The 27945-nt window shown below is 42.5% G+C and overlaps 1 protein-coding gene across 1 annotated transcript in view; it reads right to left on the minus strand.

The window, feature by feature from the left end:
• Window positions 1-17330, minus strand: part of NRBF2 (nuclear receptor binding factor 2) — a 31005-nt gene extending 13675 nt beyond the window's left edge. Inside the window, exon 1 of the mRNA XM_051982604.1 lies at window positions 17142-17330. Coding sequence (XP_051838564.1) covers window positions 17142-17171 — 30 coding nt within the window. The 5' untranslated portion in view covers window positions 17172-17330. The remainder of the gene's footprint in view (window positions 1-17141) is intronic.
• Between the last annotated feature and the right edge of the window lie 10615 nt (window positions 17331-27945).

Consider the following 27945-nt stretch of genomic DNA (forward strand, 5'->3'; position numbering starts at 1 on the left):
GTGTTACCAAGCTGTTCTACTACAAACTGGGGTTCAGACCCAGCATTTTCTTAACTTTTGTCCTCTCTCAATTGAGAGGATAATGCAAGAGGCACGTAAATGCTTGTTGAAATGAAATAAACTTGTTCTTTCTACCCACTCTAAATTCAGTTTGTAAATAAGTATCAAAAATTTTCTGAATACTATTATGGGGTTGGTTCTGAAAGAACTTTTAATACAGCAAGCAATCCAAATTAACACTACTCAAAAGCTGGATAAAAGAAAAAAAGAAAGTCAGCTGTTAAAGTTATCTTCTAAGCAACTCTGATCATGGCACCCAATAGCCTGGCCATTTGACAAACTCCAGTAGCTCCCTATCACCTTCAAGATCAAATAGAAAGTCCCATTTGTTGTTCAAAGCCCTACACAATCTACCCTTTCCTATCTTGCCTCTCATCTCTATCCCATGCTGTAACCCAATGACATTCCCTCCTTGCTGTTCCTCAATTTAGACACTTCCATATCCTAACCCTGGGAACTTTTACTAGCTGGGCCCCATGCCTAGAATTCTCATCTATATCTTTTAGCTTCCTGAGTGTCACAAAAAACCCAACTTCCACATGAAGCCCTTCTCAATTTCCTTTTATGTTAGTGTTTTCCTTCTGCTGAGTATCTCTAATTTACCTTGATGTTTCTGATTTACATAGCTGTCTCTACATGTTGTCTTCCCATGAGCCCCTCAAGAACTGTCTTCTGCCTTTTTCATCCCCAAAACTTAGCACAGTACCTGACACATAGTTAGGTGTTTAAAATACTTACTAACTTGAGGTCTACGGATCCATGGATAGATTTTGAGGAGTGAGCAACTTGAAAGGGGAAACAGATCACAATCTCTAACTGAAATTTAGCATTTCCTTAATTAACCTAAAAACATTTTCCTGAAGCATCCACAAGCCTGAAGGGTTCTATGATGGCAAAAAAGGTTTTAATTTCCTGATCTAATCTAACCTTTTTATGTTACAGGAAAAGAGAGCCTAGCAAAATATGAAAAATATGATAGAGCAAAATCAAGAATGTAAAGTTTGAGAGATAAAAATTAAAGTTCCACATTTGGTTTCAAATCAGAAATACAAGATAAGGAAGGCATGACTAAAATAGCTGTTCATCTAAAAAAAAATCTTGGGGAAAATGGGGCAGGAAGTATTATAGATCTGAAAGTTCAATATGAGTCAAAAGAGCCAACTGATAGCCAAAAAGCAGATTGTGTCATTTTTAATTGTATTTAGAGATGCATAAAAATCTGGAATATAGAAGTGACTGATGGAACTGGCAGAACTACTCATAATCAAAGCACATACACATCTGTGCTTCAGAGTAAAGCCTAAAAAGCTAGAGCACTTCCAGGATAGTGAGAGGATTTGAGACCAAGACACAGCCACAACCGCCACCACCACAAGAATTCCACGGAACTGTGCCTTGTTGCCTTTGGGTGCACAATAGTAAGCATTCCGCCAACTCTTTGATTTCTTCTTTCCAAAACATCCTTCCAACAGCAATTTCCTTCTGCCTTCTGATTTTGTTACAGCCAGAAGTTTAAAAGAATGTAAAAAATGTGATTAATTTAATTTTTCACTGTCACTCCACAAGATGCTGACATCTGGAGCCTAAATCTAGCTAAAGGGCATACAGTTAATAGTAAAATGAGGTTAAAGTTTATAGGAAACTTAGAAACTGGCTCAAAACTATGATCCTTAGGACTCTCCTGTACCACAATTGCAGGAAAAATTATCCTTCCTTTCTATATGTGTAACATTTTTATGAAAATGATCTACCCTAATTTGAAAATGTTTTTTGATGAAGATATCTACAGGTGACAGGCTTTTTGTGAGGAATATTCCACAGCAGATGTTTTTTTTTTCTCATCACACGAGTTATGTCCCACTCTCCTTCCACTCAGGTTCTCAACTTCATTTTCCCACATTCACTGGCTTGTTAACTGTAAATCCAATATATCCCAAAGAAATACTAAAGAAGGGAAAGGGACCTGTATGTGCCAAAATGTTTGTGGCAGCCCTGTTTGTAGTGGCTAGAAACTGGAAATTGAATGGATGCCCATCAATTGAGAATGGCTGGGTAAATTGTGGTATATGAATGTTATGGAATATTATTGTTCTGTAAGAAATGACCAGCAGGATGAATACAGAGAGGCTTGGAGAGACTTACATGAACTGATGCTAAGTGAAATGAGCAGAACCAGGAGATCATTATACACTTCAACAACCATACTGTAAGGATGTAATCTGATGGAAGTGGATTTCTTTGACAAAGAGACCTCTCAGTTTCAATTGATCAATGATGGACAGAAGCAGCTACACCCAAAGAAAGAACACTGGGAAATGAGAAAGAACACTGGGAAATGGAGAAAGAACACTGGGAAATGAAGGTAAACAATTTGCGTTTTTGTTTTTCTTCCCGGGTTATTTTTACCTTCTGAATTCAATTCTCCCTGTGCAACAAGAGAACTGTTCGGTTCTGCAAACATATATTGTATCTAGGATATACTGCAACATATTTAACATATATAGGATTGCTTGCCATCTAGGGAAGGGGGTGGAGGGAGAGAAAGGAAAAGTCGGAACAGAAGCGAGTGCAAGGGATAATGCTGTAAAAAAAATTACTCTGGCATGGGTTCTGTCAATAAAAAGTTATTATAAGATTAAAAAAAAATTGTAAATCCATAACATTTCTCCCACACGCTTCCTTCTGTGTTCACATGAGCCACCGCCTTAGTTCAAGCCCTCATCACAGCCTCAAGTCTCTCCCTCCACAGACAATGTTCCATAAAGCAGCCAAAGTGAGATTTCTATGGATCTGATCTAATCACTCTCCAGCTCCAGAATCTTGAGTAGGAGCTTCCTATTGAAGCTGGGAACAAATACTAAGTCCTCTTCTACATTACTCCCTTTCATCTATTCTACAGACCAACCATCTTATCACAAGTTGTCTGTCTTCTTCCCTAACCCTCTTTGTCAAGTGTGCAACATATAATTCCTTTTCAAAGTTCCCTCAGCTGCTACTGCCTTCTTCCACTAAATACTTACTTTGTATACATTTTGGCTACACTTATTTTGTTCCTTTGATAGAATGTAAGCTCCTTGAGGTCGGGAATCTTTCATTTCTGCCTCTGGATTCCTAGTTCATTCCTAGCCCAGAGGCTGGCACTTAAGCAGGAGCCTAATCTGTGTGGAATGCTTGAAAAGGCAAAGGACAGAAGCAGATACAGCAATGTGAGATTTTAAGCTTAAATCTTCAAGTAAACCACAAGAAAGAAAAGCTTAAACACTTAAGGAACTCTGGACTGGAAGAAACAAGAGCAGAGCTTGTGCTAATCCTGTGATGTTAACTGCCTAACAAGCAGAACTCCCAGAACTTCATCATTTGGGGCAATAGCATGTTATAACCAAAGCTTGCTTAAGAACAACATTCTTGTCATAAAACAAAACTTCGGCCTCTTCCAACCTGACCCCTTACCTGTCAGCTAGTCTCTACTTCCTATAGGCAGTGGCTGCCACCTTGGGATCCACATCTCCTTGGCATAAGGCCTTGACTAGGTACTGTGAGGAACATGAGATGTTTGAGGAGGACTACCACCTCTGGTACGAGGGGTCGTCAAGCACTTTTCAGGGCTGCTCCCACACCTCTGGCATCCACCTGGCACTCAACTCTCACCTGTGGCTCCAAGTAACTGTAGCACCTACAGTAAACCATCTCTGCAGATGAAAACAATCTGCTCCAAATGGGGGGAAGATGGCTGAGGCAGCCTGGTGGCTGTCACACAGCAGAAGCAACGAGCTCCTCTGCTGCCATCAGAGGCCGCTGCCAGTCGTCCTGTCTTTGTCCTGCCGGTGGACTACAGTGACTCAGAAAGGAAGTGAGCTGCCCATTGGTGCAACTCTGTCTTACTTCAATTCAATTCACAGGTAAGCAAGACATCACCCATGAGGAAACTGGTCCTCTTCAAAAACAAAAGATGAGCAGCCAAGCCTTTGGATCCACCCGGAGCTAAGCTATGACTTCAGCCCATAAAACACAAAGTTAGTGGGAAAACTATGCAGTACAGTGAGTGGCTCCTACACTTAAGGCTATCACTGTTTGTCCTCAAAGAGGACCTATGACATGCAAAAGTGAGCTGGATTTGAGTTTTTTATATATATATATATATATATATATTTATAGTACAAGGTGCTTGTGGAGAAAGAAAAGAAAGAAAAGGAAAAGGAAAAGAAAGGAAAGGAAGGATGGAAGAAAGGAAGGAAAGGCCAAGGAAGATTCCAAACCTATTCAAGAAATGAATACACCTGAAATGGTCACATCTTTCAAGCAGCAGACCAACAATTTTCAAAAGCACTGATTCAGGCAAGAAGGATGTAGTAGCAATTATTGAAAACTTCTAAAGAAAATGATATTTAATGACGTGATCTATTAACAAAAAATATATAAAAATATATATCAACATTATAATACAGGGTGTCCCCAAAATCTTAGTGTACAGTTTTAAACTCTTTAATTAAAACTCCTAAAGTTCTACTTTATACTACTTCTCACTGTTACACAGATGTGCCTATGTGCCAGGCATTGTGCTAAGAGGAATTATTTTTAAAAGACAGGAAGGTATCAAAGACTTTATAATTGAATAGGGAAAACACACAAAATAAAGCTGAAAAAAGATGGGGACGAGGAAAGGGTTAGGGGAGGATGACTAAGAAGTAGGAAAGAGTACAACAATGGGGAGAAAATGAAAGGAGTACTCCAACCAGGTAGGAAATGAAGAGATGGCCAGAGCAGTTCTTGATCCATCCTCTATTTTAGGATTCCAGGAGTACAAAGTACTAAGGAAGTATAAAAACCAAAGCTGGCTGTCCTAAGCGTAGGGGGAGCAAGTTTGCAGGGCACACAGCTCTGGATAGCATTCGCTCATATATTGAATTAATGATGGAACCCCTCACTACACCCACCTCAATCACTTAATTCTCTGACTTTTCTCCCGAGGTCAAGTCAAAACCTAAGAGACAAAACCTATTCTTTGGGTGACTGTAAGGCAAGATTACAAATGCAATCCTTTCAGGCACTGAGCATCAGTCAATGACAAGTTTTTATACAAAGTTCAAAAATTGACTGAAGAGCACAAGAGAGTGCTTATGTTAAATTTCAATAATATATCAATAGTCTAATAATATAAACAATAAACCTTTTAAATGTTATTTTTTTTAATGTCTGAAGCTATTCAAGCTTAAATTGCACGAAGATTTTGAGAACAACCTTGTTTCTTTACAATTCACTTCTCTCATAAAGACAGCAAGAAAATGCAAATATCACACCTATTTTACAGACCAGGAAATAAACTACCAGGCAAAAGGAATCCCAGGAGTGTAGTGGCTTCATCTTTGGGTCTGCTGACACCCACTCAACTGTCCCTTCTTGAAGCAAAATAAAATTTAGAAGCAAGGAGCCTAGGCTCAAAATCCTAGTTCCAGATGGCCCTTGGCCAAAAGAACTTGGGCAAATCTTGAATCTTGCCTTGAGTAATGTGCCTCAGCCTTCATTTTCTCACCTACAAAAGTAGGGAAAGTCTTGTCATGTCTACATCACAGAATTTTCCCGAATAAAGTGATTTGTAACATCTTAAATTATTAATTAAATCACTTTTTTATTATGAAACCAAATTATTTTCAAAATTGATCTGCCACCAAGCTTTCAGTACATGCAAAAAATTATCTCCTTAATCCACTGCATAGCTACAGCTAAGTTAAAAGATCATTTAAAAAAAGGAAGATGACAATATTATTTTCAGGTTAATCTCTTTATTTTTGGTGTGGCATTAACCAGCAAAGAGAAAAAGTTTATAGGCAAGAGTAACTTTAAAGTCTTGGATGCTGGGGGTCTTATTCTCTCCTATCTTGGTTTATATTGTAGTTATTTTTGTCAATGCACACATGTATTTTAAAAGTACATATACCCAGCAGTGTTACTACTGGGCTTATATCCCAAAGAGATTTTTAAAAAGGGAAAAGGACCTGTATGTGCAAGAATGTCTATGGCAACCCTCTTTGTAATGGCCAGAAACTGGAAACTGAGTGGATGCCCATCAAATGGAGAAGGCTGAGTAAATTGTGGTATATATATGAATATTATGGAATATTATTGTTCGGTAAGAAATGACCAACAGGATGATTTCAGAAAGTCTGGACAGACTTGCATGAACTGATGCTGAGTGAAATGAACAGGACCAGAAGATCATCATTTACTTCAATAAATACTATATGATGATCAATTCTGATGGACGTGACCCACTTTAACAATGAGATGAACCAAATTAGTTCCAGTAGAGCAGTAATGAACTGAACCAGCTACACACAGTGAAAGAACTCTGGCAGATGACTGTGAACCATTACATAGAATTCCCAATCCTTCCATTTTTGTCTGCCTGCATTTTTGATTTCCTTCACAGCTAACTGTACACTATTTCAAAGTTCGATTCTTTTTGTACAGCAAAATAAGTGTTTGGTCATGTATACATATATTGTATTTAATTTACACTTTAACATATTTAACATGAATTGGTTAACCTGCCATCTGGGGGAAAGGGTGGAGGGAAGGAGGGAAAAAGTTGTAACAAAACGATTTGCAACTGTTAATACTGAAAAATTACCTATGCATATATTTTTAAGTAACAAGTTATAATAATAAATAAATGAGCACATATAAATGGGGGAGGGATGAGGGGAAGGAGGGGAAAAATTGGAACAAAAGGTTTTGCAATTGTCAATGTTGAAAATGGATATATCTTGCAAATAAAAAGCTATAATAAAAAAAAAGTACGTATAAATGAAGGACATAACTTTCCGTTTTCTAGGTAAAAACATTCTAATTATGGTTGGAAATAAGTCATATTCAAATAATGATCCCAAAATTTGAATAAAGTAACACAAGAAGTGAGAACAAGAAGTCAGAACTACAAGTGCTAAAAGCAAAACAGTTTCTATAAAGACAAACATCTTGGGGTAGAGACCCTTTTTATCTAGGGTATGCAAGATACCTAGTGGGGTTTAAAAAAAAAAAGTTCTTATTCTCATAGGGCTTAAATTCTTCTTAGAACTGCAAACAATTATGTGAATATTGACCAAGAATCTTTTGGAATTAGTTTTGACTAAGTATCCAGTTTCTTTACAAACAAGTCAGGTAGTATTTAATTTCATTGTCAGGACTGAAAATTTTTCAGATAACTAGTGAAAAGATGTGATATCAACAATGTTATATAAAAAAAAAAAGGAATATTCAGATTTACTTTACTCCTTATAACCAAAGTCAAAGCAACTTTGAGTGAGAAAAACTAGATACTGAGGAACAAAGTTCCTCCTCCAACACCAGACTGCAAACATTGCTTTTGTCTCAATGACATTCTGACTTAGCTGAGACACAAACATAACCATTCCTTTTTTCTTCCACCTCCCTCCCCATTTTTCTACTGTCTGGAATCACTTCCTTCCTCCCCCCTTCCTCCCCCCGGGCCTGATTTACCAAAATACTGTTAGTATGGAGAGCAGTAACACTCCTCTTTTTGGAGTTAAGGCAATATACATCCTTTCATTTAAGGTTACCATCTACCCTATTAAAAGTGCTGTTTTTGTTCAATTAAGTATTAAGCTTATTTTAGCAAGTCAATATACTAGCCTGGGTATATAAAGGCAACCTAAACAGTCCCTGCTCAAGGAGATTGAATTATCTTATTTAGCACTTACTATTTAATTTAAAACTAATTATAACAAATTCTACTGAGAATTTAATACCCATTGGACTATTTGGAGGGTCACAAAAAATAAATCTCCATCCATCCAACTATTCTGACCAAGTCAATATAACTATAGTATAAAACTATGCAGGAAAAGGGGGAACAAGAGTAGTCAAAAGTGAGGGGGAATAATGTTGCCTCAGAGCCACTGAAAGTCAAAGTGGAAGAGCAGCTACTTCTCAGCCTAAAAAGGCATCTTCGTTTTCCTGTAGTGAAGTTGGGTCTCCTTGACTGGTGGAACAAGAAAAAAATCCTTCTTTCCTTCAAGTCTGGCTCCTCATCAAACTCAACTAATAAGTATTTTACTAAGCACCCACCAAGGCACAATGCTATGTGCTATACACAAATACAGAGAAGGAAACTACCCTCACTCATAAGGATGTTACTTTCTACTGGGATAAATAACAAAGGCCATATAACAATGCATAAACATAAAGTTTAATTGCAAAATCACTATTTTAATGATATACACAAAAATATAAAGTAGACTGGGAAGGAGGGCAGTTAACAGTTGGGGAGAATCAAGAAAGGCTTCATACAGAAGACGCCTACAATGAACCTTAAAGGAAGACAGACTACCGACACATTTTGAGCATGGCAATGTCCACTGCACAGGTACCAAGACAAAAAAATAAAGCAGGGTATATAAGGATCAGGAGGCAATAGAGAAACCAATGAGGCTCAGGAAGGAGGTTATAAAGCTAAATAAGAGTTTATAATTTATCTTAGGGACAAAAGAAAGTCTCATAATCAGATCGACACTTTAGAAAAATTATTTTAGTAGCAGTATGTGGAATGGCTGAGCGTCGGGAGAGACTTTGGGGCTGTTACAATGATCTGAGAGATGAGGAAAGCCTGAACTAAGGCAATAGCTCTGTGCATAGAGAGAAGGGACAGGATGCAGGAGGAGATGTAAAGATAAACATGACAAGATTGGCAATGGACTTGCCGTGTGGGTTGAAAGAGGGAGGATTTCAGGATAATTCAGAGATATGAACCTGAGAGGATGGATGGAAGGATGGATGTGCTTCCTGCAAGAATATGGAAGTCTGGAATAGGGGATGAGGATTTTGAGAGGGGAAATAAAAAAATTTCATTTTAGATATGTTAAAGATGTTTGTGGAACATCCTGTTTGAAACCTCCAAAAGATGACTACAGATCCAGATCTGCAATTTCAGGGAAACTCAGTTTGTTGTATGTATGCATTAAGAGGCTTAAACTCATGGGACCTGAGGAGGTAATTGAAAAAGTACAAGAGATGGCTGAGAACAGAACCTTAGGGACCAGGTATAGTAAGGTTGATGGTATGGAGGATGAGCCAGCAGAGGGGAAGCTCAGCCAACTGAGCAGGGGAGGACAGGGGTGGCATTGACAAGAAGAAAGGGTGGTTAACAGTATCACAAGTAGTAGGCTTGTGCAGAAGCACTGCGTGACCCCAGTGACTGCAGCTTGCCAATACTGTGTAAAGATACAAGAGATTAGCCATTTTCCTTCTCCAGTGGTTTAAGACAAATAGAGGTTAACTGGCTTGCCCTGGTCACATAGCTCTAAAATGTCTGAGACTGGATTTGAACTTAGATCTCCCTGACTCTGGGCCCAGCACTCTAAGTTACCAGTAACTAGGTAGTCGAGGAGATACAAGGTAGTCCAGGACAGAGGAGCAGAAGGAAATCCAAAATGACTTACACTGGCAGAAGAGAATACCATGAAGACCCTCAGGAAGAGAAGGCCATCAGATTTGGCCAGGAAGAGATCATCTCCCCAGTGTCTCCCCACTCCAGCCTCAGTGAATTTCCTAAAGCCTAAATCTGACTATGTCATCCCCAACCCCAGGGGCTCACCTCAAGTCAAATTATAAAATCCTGCCAGAGTCCAAAGCCCTTCAGCACCTGCCCCTCAACTTTTCTTATACCTCACACCCTGTTCCCCATGTGACACTACATTCTCCATTTCCCAAATCCATGCATTTTCCCTCACTGTTCCTCATGCCTGCAATTCTCCTCTTTCTGTCTGCCTCCTAAAACCAGCTAAAATTACCTTCTACAAGAGGCCTGGTCAATCTTCCTTACTTCTAGTGTCTAACTGTCTTTTGTTGATTATTTCCAACTTTCTGTGCACACAACTTGTCTATCCCATTACTTGCATGTTGTATAGGTTAGTTTATGGGTTCCTTATGAGAAGGGACTGTCATTTGCCTTTCTATATAGTGCCAGGCACATACAGCACATGCTCCATTTATAAAGAATTAGGTATAGATCACAGGGAAAAGCTCTGTTCAGAATCTGAGGAGAGTTCAAAGAATGAATGCATTGAGTAGTCAAAGGACATTAAGTGACTACTAGCCAGAGTAAGCTTTTAACTCCAAACTGTATTTTAACATACTGTGTCCTTTTCCTTAATCAAGACTACATTATATGTTGTGGCAGAAGACTATGGGAAAGTATGGGGGGGGGGGGGGGGGGAGAGGTGTGTCAGACAGGCAACTATATCTGACTATTCTCTAAGCTAGAAATGCTTAGATTTAGAATAGTTAATAGAAATTGTTTCTATTTGTCATGCCCAAAGTGGAGAAATTATTGTTTTTCTATAACAACTTATGAGGTGTTGAGTATTTCTTCTGGTTACCCAAGGCAGAAATCTAGGAAGTCTTACACTTTCCTCACCTCTCATATTCAGTAAGTTGCTAAATCTTGTGAACTTCACAAGCTCTCTCACATCCACCCTTCACACTGCCTCCAGCCTCATAAAGTCCCTGATCACATCCTGTCTGTATTATTGCAGAGCCTTCAAACTAGTCTTCCTGCTTCAAATGCCTCTCAGTGGAAGCCATTCTTCATAATGGGATATTCTAAAAGCACTGGTCTGACCATCTTGCTAACTTACTCAAGCAGCAATAGCGGCTGGCCTCGAAGAACAAATACAACCTCCTCTTGTTGCATTTCAAGCTCCTCAAAACCTGATTCCAGATTTATTACAAATTGCTTTTATGCAGAACCAGTGCTAGAAGTGTCAAGTAGGATGTAAAGAATGGAGGAGAGATTCATAAAGAAGCCTCTTGTAAGAGTTCAAGCAATATGAAATGGAGCCTCTAACAGTCTGGGAGCCAATATATTGGAGGGATAGGGAAGGAGAAGAACTACTTTAACAAAGAAACAGGACCAGTAATATTGAGAACACATCTTAAGGTAACAGAAGTTAGGAAATTGAGGCTTAACATGGTTGTGACCTGCCCATCATCACATAACTAGTAAATGGAGGTAAGACTCAAACCTATGCCTCTGGATGCCAAATCAGAGCTCTTTTTGGCACACCACATAGCTGGTGCCAATTACATGTAGGACTAGAGATGGGAAGGAAAAAAAAAAAAAAACCAACATGGCCAGCTGGGAAAATGACAAAGCTATTGACAGACATTTACAGATTATCTCAGAACAGGCTGAAGGAGATGACAAATTTAGCTCTGAAAAACCAAAGCAGTTAAAATCACTAGATTCAGACTTTAATTTTGTAGTACTGTTGTATTAGTTCCTACCAGTGTCTTGATATTTCATTTGGCCTAATTCTTGTTGGGGCTTTGAAAAGTAACAGATTGAATCAAAAGACTCCCTCTTCTCCCAGCTCTGATTATTTCACTTCTGAGCCTCAGTTTCCTCATCCACAGGAGCTGGGCTCTGCAACCTAAAAGTTCACAGATAACTGATCTCGTGGGCTGGGCACAGAAAGCAGGCAATGGGTAGGGCTCTACTGCCACCTTTGTGATTCCAAACAAGCAGAAGGCACTTAAGCTGTATCTTTGGCCAAGTCTGAAGATAAATTCAATTTGAGACCAGTGAAGTCAATTCTGTAAAATGCTCTGAAAAATCATAAAGCAGAAGATGATGATGATATCAGGTTTTGAGACAGTTACTATTTCAAACAAATTTCTTAAGTTTTGATGTAGATGAGGAAATGCTGAAGGACAGAATTTCATGTGACTGGAGACACAACCAGAGACTTCTTTTACAGGAATCTTGGGATTTTTGAGAGTTCAGAGAAATTTTAGAGATCAATTAATCTAATCTCTATTTTACAGATAAGAAAACTAACAATCAGAGAGATTACATGACTTTTCTCGGGTCAAGACATAGTTAAAGAAAAGAGAAATTGTTCATAAAGAAGGTCAAACAATTTATCAAGATATAAAGCACTTGTGTTTTACTCAGTGACAGTGGCTCAGAAGATAGTTCCCATGATAATAGTGATTAGTGTCTAGACCAGATTTAACTCGGGTCTTCCTGACTCCAGGCCTAGAGCTCAATCCACTCCGTGCTACTCCAACATCTGAAAAGGTGAGTATGGCTTTGGTGTAGAAATGAAGCCTAGTGATCATTATGAGTTTATCTCTATTTGACCCATGGCTCCTCAGGCCAAGAGACAAGGAGAATTTCTGCTTATGTTCAATACAGCGTGCACTGGAACTAAAAGACATTTAAACTGACTGAAACTGAAATAAGATGAAAAGTCATCATTAAGTGCTACATAAGAATTGTTTTGCTTTGCTCAACAGGGAAAAGGCCTGGGAAAGATGAAGTTGGGACACATCTGCTCCTTGAGTCTCAGATCATCAACTGCAACACTGAGAGATTAAGTAACATGCTCCACGTCACCAGTAGTGACAAAACTTGCATCCAAGTCCCCTAACTCCCAGGCCAGCTCTTTATCCACTGGTATAACAAAATTGAAATTTCTCGTTGCCACTTTGCTGCCAAAGGGCAACCCGAAACTGAGTAGTGGAAAAGAACAGGCTGGTCCATCCTGCTTTCCAGGCCTGTGCAGAAATAGGCTCTGCTCTCTCCTCAGGTGAAGTGGGAAATAAATAAGTGCCAGACCATGAGTAATAACAGTAGTAGTTACCAGATGACATTTAGGCAGCTTTGTCATGTTTACAAATTGCTTTACAGACATTTTATTCTAACAAGTCAGTGAAGTTAATAACACAGGTCATTATCTATTTTACAGAGGTTGGTTTGGGTAACTTGTTTTTAAATTTTTTCTCCTAAAAATCAGTTCCTGTGGCTAATATATCCATTTCTGGACTAATTAAAGAATTTAAAGGTTATTTACCTTTTGATCTCTGGCTTAAAAAAAAAATTAACAAGTTATAATTTTGAAACCAAAGTACTGAACATAGCATTTTAGAAAGTTCAAAGAACACTGAATTTGGAGCCAGAAATCCTTGCCACACACTGGCTTGATCACAATACTCGTGTAACCTTGGACAAATCATTTACTTTGTAGAACCCTAATTTTTAACCTGTAAAATGAGGGGGTTGGACAAGGAGGCCCTTTAAATTCAGAGATCCTGTGTAGTTAGTCATAGTTGTCCAATCACTAAATACCAGAGGCAGGATTTGACCCCAGGTTTCAGCTGACTCAATGGTAAGAACTCATTAGAGGTGTATAGCCTACCTGATGCCCTGTTGACCCCATGTATTTCTAAATTGTCAGACAATTATCTGAGGGGAAAGACAAGCTCTTCCAGACTTGCCATGATGTTACACTTTATGATTAAAATTCTCAGACATTTTAATTTATCTTCTATATACACAAAACTGAGGACAAGGATGCCATCTTTTTATCCAAAGTAACATTCATCACAGCAGCTCATTAAACATTTGTTGAATTTGTTGGAATTAGTATCACGATTCACTTTACCTTTACAGAGGAAAAAGGTGGATAATAATTGTGTTCAAAATGAAGTACTATGTGATGATCACAGTACATTTTATTTTTCAGTTGACTTAAGTCACAAATATATGTGCCATATTTTTACCTATCTGTTCAACTATATATTATCCCCATGGCAAATTTGATGATGGCCAAATTAATTCTATGACACTAAATTCTGATCTAAATAATAAATACTGATCCTATACACATCTGGGATCCCTTGGCAGTATAGGAATGTGACACTAAAATTAGCCTGTGATCAGTGAAGTCAGTTTGAAAAAAATGAAGGAGGAAAGGTCAGGGAGTCAAAATAGGTCTGTGATCCATAATGTGTTGATGAGTCATTGACCTGGCCAGTCATTTCCCTTCTCCATGCTTATATTTTGTCATCTACAAAAATGGGAACTAATTCTTAGCAAACTTATAGGAGGAATGCTTTATAGAATGATCATTACAAAATTTCTTATAAAATAGCTTTGAGCAAAGTTAGTGCTTCACTAGTAAAAAAAAACAAAAACAACTAACCAACACTGCAATTTCCCGTTTCTTCCCAAATGTCACCCCAATCCTAAAATCAACTTGGTATTTCAGCCCTATTCCCCCTATCTTTAGGTAGTTTCTTCCAGGGAAACGACACAAAATAGAATGGCACTCTTGAGATCATCTCTAAATCCACCTATTCCTTATTAGTTACTAGTGACAAGCTCTCTGAATCAAGTGTTCTCTTGTAAAGTCTTGGGGTGTGGGGTGGAGAGGAAGAAAAAAAACCTTATCAACCAGAATTCATATACCACCTACTGAGTTCCAGGCACTGTGCTAGGTTGGGACCAGTGAGACAAAGATCAAAAAAGAAACAATTTCTATTTTCCTAAGCTCACATTCTCAATTTAACAAACATGAATAATTACTAAACTTTATAGAATCTTTTATGTCGTGATCACTTTTCCCTGAAGCTACATTACAACACCACAGACTGGCTCCAGTTTTCTAAGACCAAGTAGCATTTCTGGGCTGGTGACTGTTATTTTATTATGAAATCAAAAATATTAAAGCTACTCCCTCCCAAGCGGCCTATTCTGTCCTCCCTAAACCCCATATTTTTGTTAGCCAGGTCAATTTACAATAATCAACTAAGTTAAAACCAAAATTTCCAATAACCAATTAGCAGAATATTGAGTATTGAATATCATAACCTAGAATGCTGACTATGGAGAATGTATGCTTTTTACTCGTCTTTTTCACTGATCCCTCAGCCACCTGATCCTAGACCTGTGATTTTAGTGGTGACTTGTATCCATGTGCATCTCTCTCGAAAAATGGTAAAAACTCTTAGCTCCAAACCTTATTTCATACAAAAAATCAAGAGCACTGATCCAAAAGCTGAATGATTTTTCTAAAATGTAAAAAGATTTGTTTGTGCCACTTTACTGCCATTTCTCACCCTCATCAGCTAGTCACCGGGCAGGTAGACTAGGGAAATGGGGCACGTAGTAGGTAAAGAGCAAAGCAGAATGAACTAGTCCATTTCTGAGGATATCCCTATGAAGTTTTAGCACTGAGAAGTCAATGAAGTGTTGAAGGTCATAATACAATAATATTAAAAAATAAAGGGGCTACCTTTGGCCTGCCTTCTTTTTTTAAAACCATGACTTCCACCATTCACTGATGTAGGTTAAATAAACCTGGTGCTGGCTAGTTAGGCACCTTGCCTAACAACTCCGACCTGAAGAGAATCTGAGCTCTTTGAAGGCAGGTGCTGTCATACCTTTGTACTTCCAATCCAGCCTGATGCTCAGATGCTTATAAAGTCTTGATCATAAATAAGGAAAAGAGACCCCAGAGTTAAGGGACTTGCTTGACCTCACAATTGAGGAAAGTGGATGAAGAAGCTTTCTTGGTTCCCTGGCCAGTGCTCTTTCATTAAACCAAGGAAATTAGAATTCTTCTATAAAAAGAAATCTTCCCTTCCTTTTTCTCTTCCTCTGAAAAGAGCTTCATCCGTCTCCTTGTTTCCCTCATTCAGCCTCTTCCTTCAGCCTGGTTTCCTGTGAGATCTCACTCCTCCAAGTCCAACACTGGAAGGCAACACCAACCTAAGCTAACAACATGGAAGTCCAAGCAGAAGGCCAGGAATCCCACAATGGGAGGGATAGAGAGGATTCTCAGGGGTCGAGCCATATCTGAAGCATGAATTCCAGCCCTCTTCTCTTCCCAGCAAAAAATCTAGTGCAAGATCTCAAGTGAAAGGGAACTCTTTTCTGCTGAAGCAACTAATTCTATTTTAAGTAGCTTTAATGGTAACAAGTTTTCTCTTCTATCTGGTTGAAATAGAGCTCTCTAACTTGAGTCGGGAGTAACTTCGCTCCTTTCAAACTTTAAAGCACCCTCTATAAATATCACTCTGCCTTGTCACCCTTCAGACACTTGGGGAGTCGGGCATTCTCCAAAGCTCGGGCTGCCCTGGGCCACGCAGGGGAAGAACAGAGAAGAAAGGCTCCAAATGCACTTGAGCGGCTTCCTTTGCACTCAGGTCAGTTAGGTGTGTACCTTGGACAAGGACCCCCGAAACACCAAGGTAGGAGCTACTCTGCTGGAGCCAAAACTTCTCCTGCCACTCTTGACCATTCTGGTCAGACCCCTGGGGGGAGGGGCGTTCTGACTTATCCCACCTTCTTAAAAGATAACCCCACACACACCTCACCCCCAACTGAGGGGAGCATTGCCGGAGGTTCTCTGTCAATCTCCCCCAGGACCTCACTCCCTTTAATAAGACTTTAAATTACAGTTCCATTTGTGCCATAATCCTCCACTTCTCCCAAGAGGCAGGAAAGTGACCCGCAGCTTATGCTGTAGCGGGAGAGTCGGCAGAGGCAAAAAGGAAGAGATTCTCGGGCGACCGTCCTGGGAAATCCAAACCATCTCGACTTAGAGAAGAGGACGCCGAGGTCCCTAGTGGCCGGCAATCAGACCCGCGGTCCAGCCCGGGCCCGGACACTCGGCTCCTTTTTCCATGCCCTATTCCGACGAGGGTCTGTCCGCAGGAAATTCGGGGTGGGGGTGGGACCCGAAAACCGCAGTCTCAGACCTCCGCGGGCCCCCGGGAGGGGATAGTCATCCCCTGCGACCCCTGAGCCGGGCCCTCCGGCCCTCGCCAACCTGGGGACTGAGTGGCCGTGAGCCCGAGCTCCCTATCACCGCAGCGACGTGGCCCTCACGCGCGTCCACCCGGCCCCGGGAGGGCTCCTGTTCGTGGGGGGCGGGCGCGAGGGGACCCTACGGGAGCCCCCCGGGACTGGAAACTGAGGGTGACTTCCCTCGGACCTTGGCGGGGTCGAAGTGCCAGCTCAGCTCCTCGTTTTATGGGGGGAGGCTGGGACCGAAGAGGGAAAAGGGCTTTAAGGCAAGAGCAGCCCTGGGAGGCAGAGTATGCGTGCCCCCTCATTTCAGAGCAGGGGAAACTGAGTCAGAAAAGGACCGACGGAGGCCACCTCGCCCGACGCCCCGGCTTTCACGGGGGGAACACTGAGGGCTGGGAAGGGAGAGCTCAACAACCCCCTGACCCAGTCCCGGGCCTCCCCTCCCCCTCCCGGGGGCCGCACTCACCTGGTTGAGGGGCCCGTCCATCACTTCCATAAACGTCGGGGTGGGGGACGGCGGCGGCGGCACCCCGGCTCATGGAGGGCCGGAGAAGGGCAGCGCTCGGACGGGCCCGGGAGCCGGGTCGGCGCCACTGCCGGATCAACACAGCCGCCGCCGCCGCTTCCTCCTCCCCCTCGTCAGACGCCGCCGGAGCCCGCCCCCCGCGCACGCACGGCGCGATGACGTCATGCGCCGGAGACGCCGCGAGAGTGGACGGGCGAGGAAACCCCACCTCCCGAGCGTGATTCTCGTTCTGTCGCATTCGATGTTTGAGATCTCGCGAGATCTCCTTGGAGTCCAGTCTGGGAGATTAGGGAGGGGCGGAGTCAGAGGAGAACGGGTTCAGGGAACGTGGTTGGTAGAAGACACAGTCTAGACCAGCTCTGGGTCCCGCGAACTGTCCCCTAACCCTACCCTCTCCATATACCCCTTCCCACCCCTGATCCCACTTCCCATTGCGCCTCTCCCCGCCTCATTGGCTCTCCCAATGCTTGACCCTCACTACCTTCCCGTTGACCCCATGACCTTGGATGCTTCACCCCTTGTTGACCCCATTGACCTCTCCTGCTTCACCTTCCCCACTTCATTGACCCCACTGACCTTCCATGCCTCCCCCCCATAGGCCCCCTTTTCACCTCCATTGCCTCCCAGCCCCATTAAAGCCCCTTTCTTCCCCATTGCCTCTGTCCCAGCTCCCTTCCTCTCCTGCCCCGCGGACTGAGTCCCTTGCGACCCTTCCAATTGTATTAACCTTCCAGCTCCAGTTCACCCCCTTATCCTAGCGTGGCCGCCTCGTTTGCCCGCAGCTGAGCCCCTCGGACGTGCTCTTTGCCCCAATAACTGCCCCCCCCACTGACCTCCCGAATCCATCCCTGCGATCCCGCCTCACTAATTTCCATCCTGTTAACGCCCTCAAGAGCAGTGACTTTTCTGTACCTTCTGACTCCCCCGCCTCCGTATCCCTTACATTCCTCCTATCCCTTTGATTCCCTCCTACCCGGCTCTGAGGCTTCACCCTCCCCCATCTCCATCTCACTGGCCAGCTCATAGCCCAGAAATCACATCCAAGGTCAACCTAGCATCCCCTCATCCCGTTAATTACTTTCCTCTCTCGTTGATCACCTCAATGAATTGATAAGCTTTTACTAATCTCTTCTGTGAGCCAAGGTGTAAAGAAAGGCAAAAACATTGTCTTCTATGGAGGATTATTTCCAATTTCTCCCTTATTTTTTGCTTCTTGCATCATTTAAACCCTTTTCTTAGATTCATTTAATTCCAATGTTCAACTATCAACCCTACAATGGCTAAGTTAGGGATTATAATATCTGTTCAGATCCTCAGCTCTGCCACAAGCTAGTCCCTTTTTCCTCGTAGCTCAGATTCCTAATATACAAAATAAGGAGTTTGAGGAAATATTCTCAAGTTTTCTTCCAGATTAAAATCCTACTACCCACAGCATGGATGTTTGGCACCAAAGTACAATGTGATGGGATTTTAATCTTACTACGGCCACTTGTCATGTGATCATGGGCAAATTATTTCACTTCTCCGGACTTCAGGTTCCATAGCTGTAAAAAGGTGGGATAATCTCTAAGTTCTTTCCCAGTTCTGAAAGTCTGTGATTCTATGATCCCCACCAGAAGGGAAGCTGTCAAACTTGAGAGTTTGGAATGAAAGAAGGATGCTAAGAGCGGAACCTGCTAGGGAGAGAACGAGAACTAATTATCTGAGCTACTAGTGCCCCTTCGGAAGGAGGAAAGATTTCCACTTGTTCCAGAACAACACTGAGCCATGGCTTGACGAGACAGCTCAGAGGAATGACTTACACCAGTTTAGCCACATAGTTGGCATGACACCCAAGCTAATTATGCCCTTCCTTTCTGAGATGGATGTGTAGACCTCATCCTCCCACAGGTCCCTTCCTCTGTTCAGTCCCTCTGCAGCTGCAGACTAGTAATTAATGGAAGGGGTAGACTTCCCCTAGCCCTAAGTAGGGAAGCAGACAGCAAAAAATGGGGAGGCTGAAGATAAGTGAATCAGTGGGGATACAAAGAAAAGCCAAAGATAGTCCCTGGCTTCAAGAAATGCTCAATCTAATGGGAAGACAGCATGCAAGCAACTATATATAAAACTACCTAAAGACAGAAAAAAGAGGACATGACCATGTCAACAGAAGGAAAGCACTAGAATGAAGAGGGGTCCAAAAAGGCTTTTTGTAGATGGGGGGATGTTAGCTGGGACTTGGAAGCAGCCAGGAGAGAGTATTCCAGGCATGGGGGACAGCCAGAGAAAATGCCCAGAGTTAGGAGACAGAGTGTCTTATTTGGGGATTACCAGATCAGTACCAATTGATCAGATTCTGTGAGGAGGGGGAAGAGATGGAAGTGGTAGAGTGGAGCCTAGGAGGGTGAGACCTTTATCAGGAAATTGAAGAGTTTACATTTCTTTCCGGAGTTTATTGAGTACAGGATAATGAAGTCACATTTTGGGAAAATAATTTTGGGGACTGAGTAGGGGGTAGACTGGAGTGGGGAGAGACTTGTAACAGGCAGACAGTAAGGAAGCATATTCAAGAGGTGTTATCAAGGTAAAAACCTTCAAGTCTTGAAAATATATTGGATTATTGGATATAGGGGAATGGAGAGAGAGACAGAGACACAAGAGACACAGCAAGGAAGCATATTCAAGAGGTGTTATTAAAGTAAAAATTCACAGGTCTTGGTAATGTATTGGATTATTGGATATATGGGAATGGAGAGAAATGCAAAAAAGACAGCAAGGAAGTGTATTCAAGAAGTGTTATAGCATTTACAAATGGGCAAGAGACTTAAGAGAAGAGCACAAGGTAGATTTGAATCGGTTCAAGGGTCAAGATGGGAGAAAAAGAAGAATGTGGCTAGTATGGGGTGATGGCCTAGCAAAGAACTGAGGGGAAAGGGAGTCACAGTAAAAGAATAGGCTTGGGAATTATAAGGCAGAGGAAGAAGCGGGATGCAATTAGACATGATCCCATAAGTGAATTTCAGAAGTCACGAACATAGAAATGTGCATTTGTGGATAAGGGCAACATGAAGGATGTGAATGAGTGAGTTTGTGTGTGACTGAGATAGGATGGAGGAGGAGGGCACTGGACAGGGCTAGTTCAGAAGCTGGTTAGTTAGGATATTTGCAGGAGGGCCAGTCTGTATAAGTTGAAGTTCCTAGTGTCCCAGAGTGAGGACATGGGGAGAAGGCCACACACTGAACTCATTGAGGCAGGAGGCAGAGCCTTCTGGAGGTAGACAAGTTGCTAGGATTTAATTAGAAGGCAGACATGGATTTAATGAGCCTCAAATGAAGAGAGGTTCCTGAGTGAAGTTGGTAAGTGGTGAGCTGGGCAATGGAGATCAAGCAATATTCTCATTTCTCCACTTCCACCAGTGCCCAGAGGAATGAGTGAAAGGGAAGCCACCTTAGAAAGGAGAGTTGAGGAGCTTGTGTCATCAGAAAGGAGTGGGATCCCCATGAGAGCCAGAAGACTGAAAGAATGGGAGAGAAAGAGAAAAGATGAATGCAAGTTTGTTGCATTCCTGAAGACACAGTGGCAGGGGTGGGTCGCATTGAGTGGGACATTAAAGGTGGGCGGGTGAATTAAAAAGAAAGGAAATGACAAATCTGGCCATGAGGAAAGGATTTGAATGATGATTGCTTGGGGTTCACTGATAGGAAGGGCATGATGGCTGGGGGCTGGAATTTCTCAATACGGGAAGTTTTTAGGGAGACTTTCAATGTCAGTAATGCTAGGACCTCAAGGTGGAATCCCTTCCGGGTCTTCGGTAGTTTAAATGAGGGAGCAAGAACTTGGAGAGGAAGGAGTGGTGATTCTCTCCTCTCCCAATGAATGGGACTGATTGGATCAAGCTTTTTCAAGTTGAGACTAAGTCACATGATCCCTATTCCCAGGTCTTGAATTCTAGGTTGCAGGGAGTCACTTGGTCTCTAAAATTCAGACCCTCAAAGAAGCGATGGTGACCCACAGGAAGTAGAGAACATTGGTCAAGAACGGTTACATCCTTTTAGTCTATTCAATAAAAAGACTCTGGTCTTTTGCCTTTTAAATCCTGGACAAGGTGGAAGCTGGCCAGGTTCATGGGTACCGGGGAGCTGCGATGGCTCCCAGGTGTGCTTGGGCCTCTCCCTGCAGGGACTAAATAAATGCTTTCTCTTTGTACCTGAAGATGTCTCTGAGTAGTTCATTTGGGAAAGGTGATTTAGCACCCGTCCCATACACCAAGACAGATCAGGCCAGAAACTTGATGGAATAGTGTCTCCCTTCAACTCAGTGGTGAGAGGCTGCCATGATAGAATACTCTTCCCAAGGGAGGCCGCAGAGCCTGCAGAAGGTGGAGGCTCTGCATGGTGAGTGATGCCCCCTTTCCATTCCTCTCCTTCCCCACTGGAGCCTGGGAAGCAGGCAGCAGGTGTCTGTGCTTCTTAAAAACTCAACCCTTTGATCGTCATTGTGTCTTTGAAATTATTCCCATTTTCCAAGCTAGCAAATGGAGGCAGGGGACAATTATTTGAATTCCATCAAACAAGATGAAAAGAACGAACTAATAATTGGAAGGAGGAGGTATAAGAAGAAAAGGGGAAGCAATAAGCATTAGATAGCACTTCTTATGCCAGGCACTATAATATTTCATTTGATCTTCACAACAACCATGCTATTATTATTATTCTCATTTTACATTTGAGAAAACTGAGTCAGATAAAGATTGATGGACTTGCCCAGAGTCACACGGACAGTGAGTGTCTTGGGCAGGATTTGAACTCAGGTCTGCTGACTCAGTGCTCTGTGTCCTGTGCAGCTGCCTCTATAAGGAGGGAGAACAGGAAAGAAGGAGGAGGAAAAAGAGAAGTAGATCTCCCGACATTTTTGGACCTTTGCAACTTGCCAGGGGCCTGACACACGACTACTCTGTGGGACAACTGGTTGGAGTTGCTGGACTCAGGCATTAGAAAACTGGGCACAAATTCTGCTGTGTGACTCTGGGCAAGTGATTAACTCCTTTGTGCCACAGTGTTCCCATCTATAAAAAGGGGATAAAGAATAGCATCTGCCTCTCAAAATTGTTTGGGAGGCTCAGATAAGAGAGCATATGCGAGCCAAAAATGAAAGAAATTGAGGTTCAGAGTAATTCAATGTAAGTTATTTTCCAGTTGATAACTGCTCAAAGGAGATGAACAGAAAATTTTCATATGAAGAAATTAAAACTATTTGAGTCATATGAAAAAATGCTCTAAATCACTATTGATCAGAGAAATGCAAATTAAGACAACTCTGAGGTACCACAACACACCTCTCAGATTGGCTAAAATGACAGGAAAAGATAAGATGAATGTTGGAGAGGATGCGGGAAAACTGGGACACTGATGCATTGTTGGTGGAGTTGTGATCCATCATTCTGGAGAGCAATTTGGAACTATGCCCAAAGGACTATCAAACTGCGCACTCCCTTTGATGCAGCAGTGTCTCTACTGGCCTGTGTCCCAAAGAGATCTTTAAAAAGGGAAAAGGACCCACCTGTGTAAAAATGTTTGTAGCAGCTTTTTACGTAGTAGCAAGGACCTAGAAACTGAGGGGATGTCCATCAGTTGGACATAAATAAGTTATGTTGTATGAATGTTATGGAATATTATTGTTCTGTAAGAAATAATCTGCAAGATGATTTCAGAAAGGCCTGGAAAGACTTACATGAACTGATGCTAAGGGAAGTGAGCAGAACCAAGAGAACATTGTACATGGCAACAACAAGATTGTGTTGATCCAATGGGTCTCTTCAACAATAAGATGATTCAGGGTAAGTCCAACAATCTTGTTATGGAGAGAGCCATCGGCACCCAGACAGAGGTCTGTGGGGACTGAATGTGGAACACAACATAGCATTTTCTCCTTTTTTGCTTGCCCTTTTTTGCTTCTCACTTATTATTTTTTCCCCTTTTTGATCTGATTTTTTTGTGTGTGTGTGTGCAACATGATAAATGTGGAAATATGTATAGAAGAATCACATATATTAGCAAATATTGGATCATTTGCTGTCTGGATGGGAGGAAAAGGGAAGGAAAAAATTTGGAACACAAGATTTTGCAAGGATGAATGTTGAAAGCTATCTTTGTATGTATTTTGAAAATAAAAAGCTATTATTAATTTTTCTTTTAAAAAAAGAGTAATTCGGTCTTTTGCCCAAGTTCATATTGCTGAGGTCATCAATGTTGGGTGTGATTAGCAGAGAGAGACTGAAGAATTGATAAAAATTAATTCCTTAGGTAGGCAGGGGAGAAGGCACTGATAAGAGATCCATTTAGCTCTATATGGTCCCACCCTGTGGAGAGTTCATCCTGTCAAAAATCCAAGTTATGTCAAACTCCTGAAACCCACCTCCGTAGGGGTCTTGGGCAGCCCCATATTGTTAGAAATCCCAGTCATGTCCCTGAGATTAAACTCTCCTTATGAATTTACTTATGGCCCATCTCATGGCTGCTGCCCTCCTTTGGGTCAGTCCCCCGAGGATGGCTTGGGGCATCTTTCTCCTTAACCCTCCCCCACACCATATTGTCTCTCCTAACCCCACCATGCCTCCTGGTGTCTCTCCTGACCCTACTTCTCCCCTTGGGGTGCTGAGTCTCTTTCAGGATTTAGCCTAACAGCTAAGGGTGTGCCCCAGCTTCATGGGGGGGGGGTTCCTTTCTCCTGGTAAATGGCAAGTCCCACTAGGGAACTTCTATTCTATTTCATATTTACCTGTCCTGGTGTCTCTTGTCTCCCATCAATTTGTCTGTAATCTTGTCCCTAAATAAATCTGCCTTTTGCCAAAAAGAATGGCCACTGTGACTTCTCCCATGACCCACTTTTTGGTGCCTCCCATCATCTGGTGTCTACAGCAGCCCCATCAATGTGAATTTCTAGTAAATGACCTAGGGGTACTCAAACCTAGGACTTTCTGACTTCCAGCCCTTTGGAAGTGACCCATAGAAAACCAGTAGGCACATCTCTGACCCTCGGCAGGCTCCGGTTCCCTGGGACCAAGAAAGGTCAAGTCTCAAGGTTATGAATAACAAAAAAAAAGAGGAAGCTATGTCTACCTTCAAAGAGCACCCATCTTAATTGGCAAAGACAAGCTATGTGGGAGAATGGAATTTTGATCTGGAAAGCCGCAGGGATAGAGAATTAAGGCAATTGATATCAAACTCTTTCCAGAAGCAACAGTGGAGTTGATTTGATTATGCTGTCCAGAGCAAGATGTAGAAGGGAATATCCAGAGCAAGACGTAGAAGGGAATATCCAGAGCAAGACGTAGAAGGGAATATCCAGAGCAAGATGTAGAAGGGAATATCCAGAGCAAGATGTAGAAGGGAATATCCAGAGCAAGATGTAGAAGGGAAGAGGGAATGTACATGTGGGATGGCAGGCAGATGCTTCAGTGGCTCTGGGGGCCCACTGGGTGGGATGTGAAATATGGCCTGGAGTCTAGGACAGGCTGTTTATTATGGGTTAAGTGGGCTACTTTGCTGTAACTCAGTCACCAGTCCAGAAGGCTGGGCTCTAAGCTAAGGAGGTCTGAAGAATCCAAAGACAAGTGGATTCACTTCCTCAGAGCCTGGGGCAGGGATTCTAGAAGTTCCCTGCTTAGGTCTAGGGTGCAGATGGAGGGTGATGGTCCAGGTAGGTAGGATTAGGGCAAGAGCAGCAGACAGTAAATGGCCCCAGTGAATGGCTAAATATGATGGGAAGATAAAGACTCTATGAGGTAGGGTCAATTGAAAATCATGTTATGGAAATTAGTAGGGCAATTCAATCCTAGTAAATAAGAATGTATTAATCACCTTGATGAGGTTGGGGCAGGGCAGAGTTGTGGGAACCCTGCTCTGGTCAGCCCGCAGGTCCTTCATAAAAGAATTTGCAAACCCCAAAAGTTAGACTGGCAAAAGAAGTTTATTGTTGGAAGTGAGAAGCCAGCCTTTGCTAGGAAGGCTGACAGAGAAATCCCGACAGAGAGGTAAAGAGGGGCGTGGTCCTGTTAGGGAAATAGATGAGAGAGAAAAAGAGGGAGTAACCCTGAAAAGAGAACGTCTTCTCAGCAGGCAGAGGGTCTTCGAAGGCAGCTCTGCCAAGGAGAGAGAGTTCCTTGGCACAATTCCTGCTTTTGGCCCCCTGCAAGGAATGAGCCCCAAGTTGCCCCTTTTTTGGCTAAGGGCTGGGTGCAGTTTGAGTTGAAATTAGACCGAAATCTTTGTGAATTGAATAGAAATTTTCCATTTGAATGAGTGTCCTTGGACTAATCTCCAACTCAATAGAGGTCTATAGAAATCTCATCTCCAGCTCTGGCTAAGTAGGAGTGGTCCTGGACTCAACCAGTCCCACCCAGATAACAGAATGAAACACTTTATCCTGATTCCCTGGGGTAGGTCTTTCTCAGGAGAGTTCAAGGAGTTTGTCCCCTTCAAGGTGTTCTCAAGTATTTACCTCACGGTCCCCCCCAACTCAGGACAGCATCGGGGTTCTCTTCAGCAACCTAGTGTATGTGTGCCAGATACTGTATCATATGCTGGGAATACACCGTCACCAAGCAAAGGGGACTTCCAATCCCGAGGTGTTCAAGAGGGGATCTCCCCCAGGTAATGTACTGTTTCAAGAGCAGAGACCAGCGAAGGGCCCGCTCAGTCGTAATCACTAGTGTTTGCTTAATGCTTCAAAGCTGGCAAATCACTTCATGTCCATTATCTCATTTGGCTCAAGTGCTGTACCCATGACATGTGAAGAGGCCGCAGGGAGGCTCCCAAAGCACAGAATAGATGATTTAATGAAGGCTTCATGGGAGAACATAAACAATCCATGGGAACTTAAGCCCTTCTGGTCCAGCGCATCATCCCTGCAAAATCCAAATCAAGACAGGAATGATATTGGTCACAATGACTCAAAGACCCTTCCCCTAAGCCCCCCAAATCTAAGACCAAACAGGAAAGATCTTTGCTTTTCCATTGGCATTTGCCTCCCTGGTGCTTAGAGCACAGAAAATGAATAATGTTTTTCCCTTCATTGGAAGCTCCTCCTTTGGGGCCATCCTCCCTCCCTCCCTTCCTTGAAGCTTTAAGGCCCGTTTCCCCAGGTCCCCTTTGGGCTCCATAGGCTAGTTGTGATTTCTGGCACAGTCAGACGGAATGAACTCATGCAATGAGTCCAAGCCTGAATATTTCCATCATCCTCTGGGACTTCCTGCCCGGATAATGTTTCAGAACGAGGCTGTTGTGCAGGTGAACGAGATAAAATGAGATCTTTCAAGACAGTTGTGAAAATCGAGTAAGGCTTCATCTATTTCAAAGTTTGAGTAGGCCTGAAGGACTTTAAGGTCAGGGCATACTTAGTGTCTCCTCCCTGCAAAGTGTCTCCTCCCTGCTATCTTAAGGACATACTTAAGGTCTTCCTGCTATCCCCTCCCTATTAGCCCCCTAAGGGCATACTTAAGTCCCCTTCTTGTTATCCTCCCTATTTCAGCCAAATATGAGCAACTATGTACTTGTTGGCCAAGTTCAATTTCTTGGGTAGTTCCCGCGTTTAGAATGTAAGATCCTCAGCCAATAAGGATGAGGGTCAGTGGTGGGAGGGGGAATTTGTGTTAGGGATAAAAACACCGACCCTACCCCCTACGGTGCTTCCTCCCTTCGATTGTCTGCTCGATTGGTGGGATTCCTGTTCTCGAGAACATAAATAAACTTTGCTTTGCTTCTAGAGATCTATCCAGTTGTTTTATTAATGGTTTCTGATCCACACACAGAGAATAGACCTAGGCCCAGAAACACTTGTGTTTAGCCATGTCTAGCACAGTAACTGAGTGACCTTAGTGTTCTAGGCTAGCCTTTAGCTTGAGAGGATGTGCTGGCTTGCACCAGACTAGGGAGGTTCCTCATTTGGGAATTCTGTGTCTCAGTGAAATGACAGATCTGATCCCTTCCTGCTCCCCAATAACCCTGGGAAACATAATGCAAGCGTCATTATTTCTGTTTCACGGGTGAAAGATAAAGCGCCTTGCTTCAGATCACCCAACTAAGAAGTAACAGTGCTTGCCTTAGAACCCAGGACTTGAGTTCAAGGCCAATGCAAGCACCACAGGCATATTAGCTTTTCTTCCTCTTCCTCCTCATGTTTTCTGACTTTTCCTCCTCCTGTTGTGCCACAGTTCCTTTTAATGTCCTGACCCAGTTTCTCTAATTTTGTCCTATTCAGTTATTCTGCCTCAGGTTATAACCATTCCCTCTTAATGTTTGATAGGACAAAGGTCTTAGATCTTAGATCTTAGGCTATACTTATTCCCTCTTAATGTTTGATCGGATAAAATATCCATTTTAGACATCATTAGAATATCAGGAGCCTCTCTGGTACCTCCCATTATGTCATCCTAGGTGCCTCCCCCCATCAGGTTATCCCCATCCAGATACCTCCCCCACTATGTCATTGTTCTTGTTACCCTATAATCTTGTATCCAACATTTGAGGCTGGATTCTTAGAAAAGATAGTCTTATTCAGCCTTAGGACCAAACCATGGATCCATTCGGTCCCCATATATCTATCCATTAAATAAATTATTAAATACTCTCTAATCTCTGTCTTGCTCGGTTTCTCTGGCATTATACTCCTTCTTCTTAAAAAGATCCCAGAATCCATTGTTTGGACCCTTCTGTTGTACCCGGGACTCTCTGCTGCTAGTTTCTTCCCACAACAGCTGAAGCATGA

The sequence above is a fragment of the Antechinus flavipes genome, chromosome 2 (genome assembly GCF_016432865.1).
Source record: "Antechinus flavipes isolate AdamAnt ecotype Samford, QLD, Australia chromosome 2, AdamAnt_v2, whole genome shotgun sequence".
In the NCBI taxonomy this organism is placed as follows: domain Eukaryota; kingdom Metazoa; phylum Chordata; class Mammalia; order Dasyuromorphia; family Dasyuridae; genus Antechinus; species Antechinus flavipes.